Source organism: Sander vitreus, chromosome 3, assembly GCF_031162955.1.
Source record: "Sander vitreus isolate 19-12246 chromosome 3, sanVit1, whole genome shotgun sequence".
Lineage (NCBI taxonomy): Eukaryota > Metazoa > Chordata > Actinopteri > Perciformes > Percidae > Sander > Sander vitreus.
Genome location: NC_135857.1, coordinates 32,230,538 through 32,245,888, shown reverse-complemented (window position 1 = coordinate 32,245,888; position 15,351 = coordinate 32,230,538). Strand labels below are relative to the sequence as shown.

The window sequence follows — 15,351 nt, the reverse complement described above, 5'->3', positions numbered from 1 at the left end:
AAGTTATGAACAGACCCCAGGCTGGTGCCTGACCAGAGACATATCCCACATTACAGAGAGAGACCCCAGAGCTGAACTGCTAAATCACACACAAAACACACAGGGAAATAATTGAACACCAATGGCCAGAAACCAAACAAAGTCCAAAAAAATAGCAACATACACTCCAATTATCCTCTTTTGTCTGAACCTGTTGCCTTAACGACTCTTGCAAAGACAGAGAGGCTGAAGGAATAAGTGTAGAGAGGCTGAAGGAATAAGTGTGGAGAGTCAGAGAGGGAGAGGAAGAGTGCTGCATGGCGTCCTCTCTATAAATGAGAGCAGAGGAACCTGAAGGCCAAGCACAATCAGTAAATATTTAATGCTGCTCTTATGTGCCCTGAAAGCAGCTCAGGCTCCATTGATACCCCGCCGAAACGTTTCTGCTTCAGGTGCACAAACCCAGAGAGAGAACGATCAGCTTCAAAATTTAAACATCTCGACTTTAGCCAATCATCTGGCTCACTTACAAATTAATATTTTCAAGACCAACAAATGTTTAACAGGCTTTTGAATGTGCCGGTTCCAACACCAGAGGTTACTTTGGCATCCTGTAGCATTCAGGAAGTGAAGCATTTTATGTTTCTGCTAGGTTTGTTAGCCTTAGCAGTGATAATTTATAATTATGAAATTGAAAAAAAGACATCGGTGTAGACTTGTGTTGTCTGTATATTTCATAGAAAATTGTTCTAGTGTGTGCCTGTAATGGGTTTAAATAACTGTATGCACACACACACACACACATTCATTGTGTCTGCTGCTTTATGCATGCATGGATGTCCCAGTAGGCCTCTCCTCTTCACCTCTTTGCCCAGTGCCCCAGTATGAAAGCTGTTAAATAATACAACAGGAGCTCACTGAGGAAATCAGAGACAGCAGCAGACACACACACACACTCTGTTTGCCCCATCTTCACCCGTGTTACGTTTTAAAAGCCACTGTGATAGATTAGATTGACTAACTTTGCCAGAAAATTGGCAAACCAAACCAAGATCTGATCAAAGTCTAAACAAAATCAATAATATGACGAGACATTTGGTACTAGGTTTTGGTACTTGCGGTTTTTGATTACCTAAAAAACAATGTCCAGAATTTACAAATGTTAGCCAATAGTGTCACAATAGCTGCTTAAAGAAATACTTCACCCCCAAAATGAGCATTTGTATATGAATTACTCAGCTTCTCGGACGAGTAGCGGAGAAGCGCGAGACTGTTAATGCAGACGTTTTTTAAATAGTAAGGTTTTAGTGAAAATGCATGTGTTTGGGAAGTACTGAGCATATGGCTGGATAAATGAGACTTGTATTATACTGCACGAGTTGTGCGAGAGTTTGTAAACGGATGTTTTAAAATAGTTTTGCTGTTAAACTCAGCCCCCTGTAACTTTAAAGCAACACTAGAGAACTTTTCCTGCTTCAGTCCCCCTACAGGTTGGAAGCGGAATTGTCCATTACATTACATTGTCCAGTTCATTCGAACTTCAGATCCGCTACCCGATCTGGCCAATGTAATGTAATGGACAGTTCCGCTTCCAACCTGTAGGGGGACTGAAGCAGGAAAAGTTCTCTAGTGTTGCTTTAATTCATCAAGAATTTACGTTAAGTTTTGGGATACTTCGTTCACTGTGGAGGCATGCTACAAAAACAAGGCAACACGGGGCGAGTTATTGATAAACAAATGAGCATTTTGGGGGTGAAGTATCACTTTTGGACCGACATAGTCGAGGTGACCATAAAAAAAAAAATCAAAAAAAAAAAATCAAATACAGATGTTTGCCTAACCGCTGAGATTGTTATTTATTTTCAGGTGACTGGCGGGGGTCATAAAAGGCTTGCCGTTTGCTGTGATCATATAGTTGCAATAAGGAACAGGAAAAATACAGACAAGAAGGAAAAGTGTGCCATTTTTTAATGTCTGGTGAAGAACAGAAGATAGTCCGATATCTGTTTAATGCTGGTCTAGCGGTTTCAGAGCACAGAGGACAGCTGTACGACTATCAGGTAGACGAGTGTGGCATGCGGCAGCTACGGTGCTAAACCTCTGATCCAGCCTAACATCCTCTCCAGATGTCTGGTCTGTGTATAAGCATATCCCAGATGTAGCATGAGGCCTCACCGTCACAGCTCACTCTTTGTTACCAGACTAGAACGGCCCGTTTGTTGTGCTCACTCTCTCTCTCTTTTCTTTTTTCCTCTCCCTCTCTCACTCACACACACACACACCCGCCCCAGAGGGAGCATAACCTGTCTAGGTGTGGCCATGTATGCAGATATACATCGTACAGAACAATATTATTTGAACATTGTCTGCTTCATGGATCCTGGCCTGCACTGAAGAAACTAAAGAAGAAATAATAATATAGCAAGAATAATAAATCTGCTCTGCATAATTTGGATCTGTGCTAATCAAGTCTTTCCTGGTTAGATCTTTTTATCAGACTAAAACTAGTTTGAACCTGTGTGAAGAGTGTCACAGTACCACACTTACTTCCTTTTCTGCTCATGAGGACATTACATGCATTTGCTGTGATTACACCGGTCATAAAACAGGGGAAATACTAAAACAAGATGCGTTAACTGATCTCCCATTCATTTCTAATGGGATATTAAAGCCTCTATTGGTGTTTATTTTTAATGACTTATGGTGAAAGGAAAAGTGTGTCTCTGATCATAGTCTTAATAACTCAGATCCCATTTGTTCACCCTGCACTGCAAAACAAAGCAGAAGCCACATCCATATGTGCCTACATGCATCATTTCCCACCTCTCTATTCATCTGAGATATGTGTCAAATGTGGACATAATCTGGTCATCTGAGCTGGGACGTAATCTCTGGGTGAGTGGCAGCGGTGGTCTGCCCCACTCTGACAGATGTTGCTGCACAGCGATGCCGGCCTCCAGAGGAGGACCAGATTGAGGACAACCTCAGACAGTGTGAACCCCACACACACACACACACACACACACACACTTAAAAAGAACAAAAACACAAATGAGATTTCAAACATATAAGGAACGGTCAAAATCAAAGCAGCAGAGGCCAAGATACCCTAACATGGATGTATGCATTATGCATCCTGTATTTCCCATAATGCAACTAATATAATCTTTTTGTTAGACTTGTCAAATCTCTGACAAACTGTTTTCAGACCAAGTAGTAGCTACTCCTTGCGACTGACCTCAGTAAATGTCCCCTTTAAAGTTTAAGATATTGAACCAGGTTCACAAAATTGATACATGGATATAATTGTCGTATAATATATATATATATATATAGAGTTGTGATGACAAATGTCTCTAAAGAGAAGTACATTTAGCTCTGTAATTCCCTGCAATAACACTAACAATATAAGAATGTATCTTCTCACTTTGGACGAGAGCGACGCCGAAACAGCACGCATTAATTCACACACCAACAACCACGCACACCTTAAAAAAGACAATGAAATAAACGCTGTTAAAAGATGTAGGCAATGCACATCTATCTCTAGCCCGCAGTGTACCTTATGGAACAACTCTGGCTGCAATCACCTCCTTTATAACTGCTGCGGACCGTTTGAAATAGCAACAGTGAGAACAGGGTTTTGCTTCTCGTTCTATTTTTCTGATCAGGTTTTTTATGGAATTTGAACTCTCACACTCTCTCGCTCTCAGGTGCAGGATGATATCAGGGCTCTGAAGTGGTGTTTCCAAAAATACAGAGCCCTGCAGAGCGCCGTGGTTCAGAAAAGAGAGGCTGCAGCCTCACAGATCCATCTGTGTGCTATCTACATTCTGCAGCCATGTAGACAGAGGAGAGAGACACAAGGCCAGGCAGAGATATTCAAACATAGGTAACAGTGTCACACAGCGAGGATGCACAGCACCAGCTACATTCTGCCATGGGTCATTTTCCGTATCTTTCAGCCCTTTGGGAAACACTGAGCCACAATTTTCACTATTTTATAGACCAAACAACTCATCAATAAAATAATCGACAATGATTCTAATCGTCAGTTGCAGCTGTAGTTGAGATTTGCAGGCAAAGGATTCTACATACAGTAGTCTTTATCGACAAAGTTTATTTCCGGGATTGTTCAGGTGCCGCCGGAAATTCCGACCGATGTCCCTCACTTTCTGCCAGATGTCCCTCACTTTCTGCCAGATGTCCCTCACTTTCTGCTTTCTTTGCGTTGGCCTTCTAAACTCTTGTGGATTTATGAGGACTATGGTTAACTGCTCTAACTTTTGAACGTACAAATGTTCCACCAAAACAAGTTCCTTCCCGAGGCTATTTTGCAGAGGCGCCGTTGCTCCGTAACAGTGCTTCGCACCGCCCAAAATGATTGGGATTGGTTTAAAGAAATGCCAATAAACCAGAGCACGTTTCTCTCCCATCCCGGAATGCTGTGTGGACTAGCCAGACCCTCCTCAGCAGCGCTGTGGAGCAAGGTCCAGCAATGCGAGACTATACATACAGTAACTGCCTCAACCTGTCGTCTCCTGATTTGGAAACAGCGGTGAATGCAGAATGAAGTTCTTTATTTTTGTGGCATTATAAATGCAGCCCAATTACACAACTACAAACAGTGGGGGTGTGAGGTGAGTTACTGTAATCCTTCCATTTTAACTCTACTGCTGTTTGTTTATGAGGAAGTTGCCAAAAGCACAGTTGAACTGCGGCTTTTTCAATATTCTATTGTTTTCTAAATGATCCTTAGTTTATTTCCGTAAATCTCACACACACACACGTTTACCAGCAGCCTCAGGCAGACAACCCACAGCTACGTACGTCTGCTGGAAAACTAGAGGGGGGGGGGGAGAGAAACCTCACATTCAAACTGCAGTCAACACCCCCCTCCCCAAGACCCATGGTGGAACATGGTGCCCCCCACCCTTCAACCACACCTAAACACACATCCTTTTCTTCTGCTGCTGCTGCTTTCCTACAAACAACAGCCCCTCTGACTCCTCCAAAAAACACACAGTCTGTATCAGAACACACACACACACAAGAAACCTCAGACATGAGTCGGCTCCAGTGATGATCCAGCATCACTGATCAGCTCCACCTAACCTTTCACATTCACAACAGCACAGTAAGACCCTGGGGTTAACTGCCAGCCCCCAAAAATAAACCAAACATAAAATGCCACTCCTTCATTAAATCAATCTTTCCAGAATAATCACTTGTGCACTGAAAGCTGCACTTAATGATTTCATTATAGACTATCCCCCCACATAACATGTTTAATCTTAAAATGAACAAAAAAGTGAAAAACACCATTATATAAGTCCTCAGAGCACAAGGCGACGTCTTTAAATTGCTCGTTCTGTCCAGCCAACAGTCCAAAACTTAAAAAAAAGGTATTCCGTTTACAGTGACATAAAACACAAACGCAGCAATGTCTGAGAAGCCAAAGCCAGCAAATGATTTGCATTTTTTGATATATCTTTTGACTAACCGTTTCAGCACAAGCAAGACCTCTGTGTCTTCGGTATTCAGTGTGAAAAGTACTTTTGAAGTGACGCAAATATTATTTTGGATTTAAAAAAAGACAGTAAAACTGCTACCAACTACTTTTTACACATTGGCAAATGGATCAAAGAGCACACAAAAAAAGTTAGTATATCCCTTTAAATCCCTGTTGAGGATACACTTGGAGGACATAAGAAGGGGGGGGGGGGGTCTGAGCCTCAAGCTAAAACCATCAACGTGCACACTGGCAGCCAAACAAAAGGAAATTCTTAGTCCCTATTGTTGCCAGTGTTGATACATCAGTGGGAAATGCCATTTACTAATCCTCATAACTATGCACAATAGCCAAGACGTAAGCCAATGAACAACACAGCCAAAATAGGTGAGAGAGCACTAAGGTTGCGTCGGCCGTAAACTCAATCCATGGCTTCTACGACATTCGGATGCACCCACGTCCTCCTCTCCGCCCTGAAAAATGTGACGCCTTCCTCGCACACAAAGAGTGGGAGAGAAATAGACCGTGAAGAAATCTCTTTGAAAGGGAACCCCATTTGGCTCCACCACCACGACACACAGGCCTACAGCCGGCCAACGTCAGTACCGGCCGCGGGCTACACCGCGCACTACAACCTCTCAACTGACTGGACCGTCGGGCTGTGCAATTAATCAAATTGTAATCAATCGAGAAAAACGATTATTTTGCACATTACGTTTTGCGAGTAAACTCTTTATTCTGTCTTGTTTTCTGAAAGGGGAAATCAAAAAAGTTCAAAAACGGGAAAAGTATGAAGGGAGATTTCACAGTTCAAGGTGCTTTCACGGTTGACTTGTTTGAACCGTTTTACGTTTTTTTTTTTTTTTTTTTTTTTTATAAATTCAATAATTGCAACATCTTTCCAAAAGTCAACGAGTCGTTTAATGATCAGGATTTCAATATTGATCAAAATAAAATCGTGATGATGATTTCTTTCCAGCCCTATTGGACCGTGTGTTGTTGTTTGCTGCTTGGTGTGCTGCACCCAAAGTGCAAACAATCACAGGGTGGCGGCGGCGTCCAAGGATATTTCTGCAACCAAATATTTGGCGCCGCGACTTTCGCCACATCGTAACAGGCTGTAAATTCTCACCCCCCACCGGAACCCACTGCCCCTCGAGGAGGATTCTCCGCCTTGTCTCTACCACACAGACCACATCTGCTATCCTGCAAAACCCAAACTTTGTTTTTTTTCCTGTCGGGCAAAAAAAACAGGACACCCCGCCCCCCTTTAGTGAAAAGCCCCCTCCCACTGGCCTAGCCAGCTATAATGGGCCACCAAAGGAATGTTTCCCCCTGCATGCTCTCTCACCGCCGCCAATAGCAGCAGAACAGAGAGAAAGACAGAGGGGGGGAAACAGAGAGGGGTTACATTCCTCTCGGCTCTGTCCTCTCGCTGGCTGTCTGCTTGACTGACTGGTTCGTTGTGTAGGTCCACAAGCTGATTCTGGATCGCGGTCAGCTGAGGCGGAGGGCTTTCCCACAGCTGACCTGGAATCAGCTGGCAGTGAGGGAATGACCAAACGCTGCACTTCCATTATCTCACATCCCAAAATTCCTCGAGACCGCTATAACTCAAAAATGCACTTCTCCGAGCGTGTTTGAGGAGGTCACATGCAGCTGTGTCTCCCCTCAAATGTTACTCTTGTCAAGAAGGAAGAGCCTCTGAAAATGCAATTGAATCATCCCGATTACGCCAGTAACAATTACTTTCATTAGCAGTTACTGGTTTGTCTATTGATCTATAAACAAAATGTCAGAAAATAGTGAAACAGTTGCCATCACAAGTTCCCAGAGCCAACGTCTCATCTTCAAAATTGATTGTTTTCACTGCCAGGCAGTCAAAATCACGAACGTAGGCTATACGACGACGTAAAAAAACAGAGAAAAGCCGCAAAGTCTCACATTTGAGGCGCTGAAAACAGTTCACGTTTGGCTTGTTTGCGTGACAAATAAGGTAAATGATTATTCGGTTGTTGAAATTGTTCTGTCCATCCACGTGACTAGCTGCTTCCCCAACTTATTGTTTTAACAACACTGCGATTGCAATCAAAATTGCTTCAATTCAGGGTTCACTTAAAATGTTCCTCTTCTGTAAGAGGAGATCGTATGCACCAGATTTCCCCTTTCAGTTCTATTCTCCCAATGCCTCGGACAATACATTTGGATAACCACAATCATCAAAAAGATCTAATAATCTTCATGTAATCTATACACATACATAGAGTCCCGGCCAAACTGATGTAGACTCAGAGGCTGCGACACAATGCATACATACCAGTGTGTGATCAGGACTGTCTACACTTCACCTGAGGCAGAAGAAACAGATTTAACTACAGATAAACATTTGCGGTGTAGACCTCACTGATTCCTGTTCAACAGCCCTGTGATTCCCCGTGTCGGCGACACCCCAGTCAGGTTGGTCCTGCTTTGTTTTACCACAATTAATTGTTTACATTAGTTAAGGTCTTAAGGCGTATGACTGGTAATTGTAGATTTGGTTTATATTTGCCAAATTCTAATTATATATAAGCGATTATTGATCAGAATACATATTTTCATTATTATTTCAATTGTTAGTTGTCGGCACTTGACCCTTAACACGTTCATAGCAACCAAAATGTACAGGGGGGCGGGAGGTTACAGTTGGGAAAAATGTGGCGTGTTTACTTCATAGGCTGTGTATTTGTGTTATTACATTATCTGGGTCACATAACTGTGATATATAAACAAAAGATGTATCCTGGAATTCATTCAAAAGCATTACATTTGTTAAAAATTCTCTCTCTCTCCCTCTCTCTCTGTATCAATTTTGTGAACCTGGTTCAATATCTCATTATCTTTTTTTTTCTTTTTTTTATTTGACTGGAAGAGACAATGATATCGTTAATCGCAATTATTTCTGAGACAATTAATTGTCAATTAATCGAGAGCAACATCTGGAATTGTTACAGCTCTAGCATTGTCTATTGTTGTTTAGTGAGCAAGCTAATCAACCATCTCCAGCTCCCTTCATTCTTTGAAATGTTTTGGAACAGGAAGGCAGACAGGGAGACAAAAGTCGCCTGGCAGCTTATCATGCAGCCAGATCTTAGCCAGAGCCAGTGTAGTGACAACGGCGGTTTGGTTTGGTTTGGTCCTGACAAAATGTCACAGCTCATCCTGAGCCAACCCGGGCCATCTGAACCGGCTCCGCCTGACCGCCTGCTCGCCTGCCTGACAGTCACACAGAAAGCATGTGAAAGTGGGCGGCAAAAGAACAGACTAACATTGTGTCCAGCTGCCCACCTTGGCAGAAATGGAAAGAAATAGCAGTGCGTTTGTTGTGTTGCAAGTCTGGGCACTGGTGGGGTGTGTCAGGGGAGGCTGGCTGTGAGTGCTCCTTACTTTGTGACACATCTACACCGTGGGGCTGATTTTTGTCATCAATCTGTCGATTATGGTTTTAATTAGTTGTTTGGACTGTAAAATGTAAGAAAATTGTGAAAATTGTCAATCAGCGTTTCCCAAAGCCCAAGATGACGTCCTCAAGTCTTTTGCCCAGAACTCAAAGATGTTCAGTCTACTGTCACAGAGGAGTGAAGAAACCAGAAAATGTCTAATTTTCGAACCGTTTAATAGTTGACAACTTAGCAGCTCTACTTCACTGGCAAAGCTGGAATAATTAAACATCAGGCAAAAGTGATTTCTTGTCTTGTTTAGAGAAAAAAATAAGCCTAATTTAGCACAAGGACCCATTGCTCTACGGACCACCTGACAGGTTGTGTAAGAGGACATGAAGTTACATCAAATCAACCCGTCTACCCCCCCATCTTTCCATCAGTTGCCGCTGCTAACCGTAAAGCCTGCGCAGTCAGTCCATACTGCAGTCTGGCTCCAAATCACGTCTGTACACACAGGCTGACAGGATAGGAAAATGAATACAGATAAACAGAGTCATTGACCAAAACTGATTCGGCCCCTGCAACACAGCTGAAGTAGGAGACGAAATGTTCCACGATCAGTGCGACACACTCCTGACACGAGCTAAGGGAAGAGAATAAAACGCAGAGCTCCGACGGGAATCCCTGAGTAAATTTCTTTTGTTTTTGGCAGCACGTGTGTGTATTTCTACCAAACCTTGTGTCATTCAACTAGTTTTTTTATCATCTAAAGTTTGATCTTTTTGTGAATTAACCAAACACTACTGTCTGCATCAGAGGGACGCAGTGCTAATTAATCGGATTTCAAAAGAACATCACGCTGACAAATAATCAATCACCAGTGATCCTGACTGCTCCGGGCCTTTTGACTTGTCTGCTTTCCTTGTTCACTCATCCGCCTACGTCGCTGTACTTTCTCCCTGCCTCATGACATGAGAAAATATGCGCAGCCTAACTGTCGCTGAGAAGCTGGTTTTGCATGCACCGTCTGCCACACTGTCGAGAGTTACAATGAAACCTCTGGTGGCGTCACTGCATACTTTGACATGTTTCAGCCTGTGGTGGATCCGAGAGCAGTGACAAAGACTTAATAGCATGTTTGTCAGATGAGGAGCTTCGCCTGTAACAAACTGTAGTTAACTGGACCCAGCTGGGCTCTGTCCAGGTACTCTGGGGTGTTGAGAAATGTTGCTCAATGTGCAAAATGGACAACTGGAAACAAGCTGTAAGGACAAACCCCTGCTTCTGCCAAAGAAACAGACTCGCGCTGTACAACTCTGAAATATCCACATCATGACTCCGAAGAGACTCCCAAAGACCAAGTTATTCTTCTGCAGAGTGAATCTCTGATCTGTAGGACCGAGGAAAAAAAACCTTGTATTCAAATTGGGCAAATTCAAATAAAAGCCTGAAAAAAAAAAACTGCCGCCAAATGTTCCCTTTTAAGCATCGTCATTTTTTAACTTCTTACTGAAGAGCAAGAGAGATGAGGTATGTGCATGTAGCATTTGTTTTAGTCCTAATCTTAATAAAAGTCCTAATCTTCGGGGTGTCCTCGTGGCTGTATTAGACGAGGCCCAAACTGTTACGCTGGTACACCTCCAGTGTTCTGGGTTCAATGGTGAACTGAGGCCTACTGTCACATGCCATTAAGTTGTCTCCTCACTCTGGCTTTCCTGTCTCTCTTCTCTAATGTGGGCACCACATAAAGGCAAGAAAACCAAAAAAATCCAAAGCATTTCTGTCTTTCCCCCCCCCCCCTTGCATTACTCGACATGGTAGATGTGCTAGAGTCAGCATGACGGAAAACTCTGCATACGATAAACCGCTCTTGGTCTTGACCTTACAAACTCACACACACACACACACACACACACACACCTCTTGATAGTCCTGGGGGAGGCATTTGCTTTTGCGCAATAACTGCCACAGTGAGCGTGAATACACCGCAGGAATTTGCCCTTGGTCTCCCCCCCCCCCTCACCAGGGCCAGCGCAGCTCAAGCTTGGCAGGGGGACATGTCCCCAGCCTGGACGGTTCCCCAACCAACCAAACAACTATCAGCCTCCACTGATGAGTGCAGATTCAGGAATGGACCTCAGCACAAGTTTTGCACAACAAGGCCTCACTCTGTTAATGATTGGTAGGTTAGAGTTTCCTCTTGAAGAAACTTTGACCCGTGTGATCTCTAGACAAATATGCAGAGAGTCCCTCCTCACAGTCATCCAACCACCGTGGGTTAACAGCGAAGGACCGACAGCGCCAGGTTTGATGGTAATCAACCGCAGGAATGAATGAAGTTGACGGCTAAAATGCTGAGTAGCCTAACAAAAATGCACGATTCAATGCTCGGCATGCTGTTACACCATTAGAAAGTATGCCAGTCATCTGGCTAGTGATTGACTACGATAGGGTGTGTAGCCTGGTTAGCACTAAGTACACACATAAAAACACACCCACTCAACCATTCAGCAATCATTCCTCAAATCATCCTTAATTGTACAACCTCTCTACTCCCTTATGACGGAGCTTTAGTGTTGTATTATGTGTCCACGTAGTCACGAGGGACATGAACTTCATCATCAGGGTCGCGTCCTCCATTTCCATTTTGCAGTAGGTCAGGGCTTGAATGGGTCCATATTTTGAGAAATGATCATTCAGCACAGCAGGGGGGGCAATGGGTAAAGAAACAAGGTCACCTTTGTCTGGTGGATGTTAGTGGACGGCTTTCATTGCCATCCTCAGGGGAAAGTTGCCATTAGCATTGATCCTAGCTCAGTGGCATTGGTGGTGGTGGTGGTGGGGGGGGGGTTATGATTATTTGGATGATAAGTGTAATGTTAGGCCGAAGAATAGGGGAATGCAGCAGGGCCCAAGTGGGGCTGCACGATATGTGAAAAATATCTCATTGCGATTATTTTGACTGATACTGCGATTGCGATATGATTCACGATATTGGAGGGAATCATTTTTGTATCGTTATGCTGATTTTCATTGAAAAATATTAAAATTTAAAAAAAAAAAATGTAAATGTTTATAGTGCGATTCTTACGAGGATCTGTACCAAACAAAGATTTTTTTTTTTCTTTAGTCTGTAGGATACGATTTGTAGGTTGGGACGTCTCTGCAAGCACCACAATACTTCATTCAGAATTGGACACATTTTGCCTTTAACAAATATCCCTGCGATTTGGATATGATTCATTAACTAACGATTATTTTCACGGTCGATAAACCTGTCGATTATTTTCTCGGTTAATTGATTTGTTTGGTCTTCAAAGTGTCAGAAAATGGTGAAAAAATGTGGATCAGCGTTTCCCAAAACCCAAGATGACGTCCTCAAATGTCTTGTTTTGTCCACAACTCAAAGATGTTCAGTTTACTGTCACAGAGGAGAGAAGAAACTAGAATAATATTCACATTTAACCAGCTGGAATCAGAGTTTTTTTTTTTTTTAATCTTTAAAAACGACTCAAACCAATCAATCATTTATCAAAATGGTTGGCCATTAACTTAATAGTTGACAACTAATCGATTCATCTTTGCAGTCTATATGGTACCAAGTGATGTTGTTTGGTGTCTGAGTATTTATTCAGAAAATGACTGGAGCTTAAAAAATCTGCAGCATAGCAAGTGGGCGTTTAGTTCTGTGTAGTAAAATGAGTGTGGCTACAGAAACTTGTGTGTCCCAGGTCTGTAGGAAGAAGACTAGGTGCGATTGGCCCACCACATGTAACAACAGTCTATAGCCTATATATGGTCATCAGCATTTCTCCCGACTGCAGTCTTGTTAACCTTCTCTTCACCTGACCAGTTAGACAAGCATCTCCTGATTTACAAATCAATGAGAGACAATAGCCTATGTTTTAAATACATTTGACCTAGGGCTGCATAATATATCATTTTTTGTATCGTCATCGCGATGTCAACTGGCGCAATAAACACATTGCGAAAGGCTGCGACATATCGCGAAAGACACTCGGAGATTTTTTGTATTAGTTGAAAGAAAATATCAGAAAACTGCACTTCAACATGTAAGCTAACACTTTTTTTTTTTTTTTTTTTTTTTTTTTTTTTAGTTGTTGCCTTTTATGTTCAATTCAACGTAGCCTATAATGTGTTCAATAAAAGAATGTTGGAAATGATTTCCTTTCATTCGTTTTAAATTCAACAAGCAATTTGTTGTATTTATGCAGAATACTGACAGTACACTTTAATATCCAACTGCCTGCCAAGTGCCGAGAGTTAAACCTTGCAAACAAGAATCACTATAACTCTTCTCAGTTGACAAATGAACCACAGCAGCTTCGGGGTTAGATTATCTGTATATAGGCCTTGAAGTGCATCGTATCGGTCAGCGGTCTTATCGGCCTCCATCCAGCCAGCCAGCCAAGCAGGCAGACAAGTGGGACAGGGCGCCTTGATAACGCACTAACCTTAAAAAAAAACCCACACAGTTTCAGCTGCTATTTTAGGCCGCACGTCTCCGCAATCACAATTTGGATTTTTGTAACAATGTGGCGCCCGGTTTCCGCTCAGGGAGGGAAAAAAGTGCCGGAGGAGTAAAGAAATAGGCTATATCACCTTTTGAAAGAGTGAAAGCAGAAAGCTAATGCTATAGACACACACTCTGCACACACAAGCGAGTAGCCTACTTTTCATTCACAGAGGGAATTAGAGAGGGAGAAATCAGCATTTAAACAGGGGGAAATGAAGCAGCTTTGACATTGAGGAGACGAGCTAAGAGGAGAGCCAGGCTGGGAGGAGAAAATGGTTGATACAAAGTAGGGCATTGGGAGCAGCTGCGGGGTTTGTAGAGCAAAACCGAGGCCCGTACTCGGTCTCTGACTTCCACTCCCCATCCCATCCCTCCCCTGCCATTTTCTTTCTGCCCGCCGCCGCTGCCGCCGCCTCCTCCTCCTCCTCTCAGCCCGGCTCGACTCGGCCCAGTAGGGCCCGACTTTGGTTCCCTTACCTTCCTTTGCTGTCTCTCCCAGGCCGGGTCCAGGAGCATGTCCCGGTCCCAGTCATTCTCTTGCTCCATGTAGGTCTGAACTCCTCCGGTCGAGGATTGATTATTAGCAGCGTGGTAATCTACCATGTCAGCACAAGAAACCTGAGTGCGCCACAGAGTGTGTCAGCAGGAAGAAAACGTTCAGATATAACAAAAATTAAAATGAAAAAAAAAAAAGAAGCAACGACGGCCTAAATTAGAGAGGTGGGACGGGGAGGGATACAGGACAAGGGACGTGTCCTTCTTCTCTCGCCGCTTCAGTCGTGAGTGTTTTTTTTTTTTTAATGTGATGAATATCCGGCGCGTGCAGTCAGAAAATCCGCGCTGCTGCTGTGAGAAGAAAAGCTTTCCCTCTGAACTGAGAGTCTGCTGGGAGGAACCAGCCGCTCCTACAGGCTGCAGCGGCACCGACAAGCTGCACGCACTCAGCCGCGACGCTTCCGGTGTCACCTTTCAAAGTAATACATGTGCCTCGTGTGTAGCCTATGTTTTAGCTTCGTTTCCCACACCACCACTGACACAAACATACACCTCTCAAGTTTTTTTGTTTGTTTCATCCTTAAGGCAGGGCGTATTTGTTCTATCTGTCTTATACAAACGTATTCTTTTTTTCTTCATATATTTTCTGGGGCTACAAAAACCTTAACGTTTAAAATAAGATTTCTATTTAATCAATTATTTTAATGTCCCTAACTTCCATCCTTCATAATAATATAAATGCAATCATTCAACTACTATCATCAATTTGCAAAAGAAGTGCCAAAAGTCAATTTGGGATTTTTTTGTGCAATTTAGTTATTTTCCCCGAAGTTATGAGATTTTATTTTGAAGGGGACCTCGCCTATGTTGCGGTGTGAATCTGTGTATGTGTGTGAATTGCCACACCTGTCTCCGGTGTCTTCTATAGGCCCAACCCCCAGACAGCTTATGAATATTCATAAAACATTTGAACATGAACTTCTGAAACAATAAAAGAGTCTGAAATATTAGCACATCCTGCACTAAAGCCATACAGTCTCTTTTTTTCTTTTTTTCTTAATGTTATCTAGTTGTATGTATTTGTTATTTGTTTCTGTATTTATTGTTTGTTTATTTCATATTATTGTTTAAATATGTGTTTATGTATGCACCACCAACCAAGACAAGTTCCTAGTAAGTGCTACTTACGTGGCAATAAATCTTTTTCTGAAATCTTTTTTCTGATTCTGATATTAAAAAGTTTCAATATTAGATTTTTTTGGAATTTGACGTCATTTCAGGTTTTTAAATATTTAATTATTTAACTTCTGGATATTCGCCAGCGGACCAAATGGCTTCGCTCACACCTTTACCCGGTGCCATTACGGAACTACAAACTAGCGCACGACCTCAACGTCATCGTTCTC

The 15,351-nt window shown here is 42.8% G+C and overlaps 1 protein-coding gene across 2 annotated transcripts in view; it reads right to left on the bottom strand.

Annotated features, from left to right (window-relative positions):
- Positions 1-14,328, bottom strand: part of actn4 (actinin, alpha 4) — a 72,661-nt gene extending 58,333 nt beyond the window's left edge. For both annotated transcript variants that reach the window (XM_078247028.1, XM_078247030.1), the window contains exon 1: positions 13,928-14,328. In XM_078247028.1, coding sequence (XP_078103154.1) covers positions 13,928-14,053 — 126 coding nt within the window. In that variant the 5' untranslated portion in view covers positions 14,054-14,328. The remainder of the gene's footprint in view (positions 1-13,927) is intronic.
- Between the last annotated feature and the right edge of the window lie 1,023 nt (positions 14,329-15,351).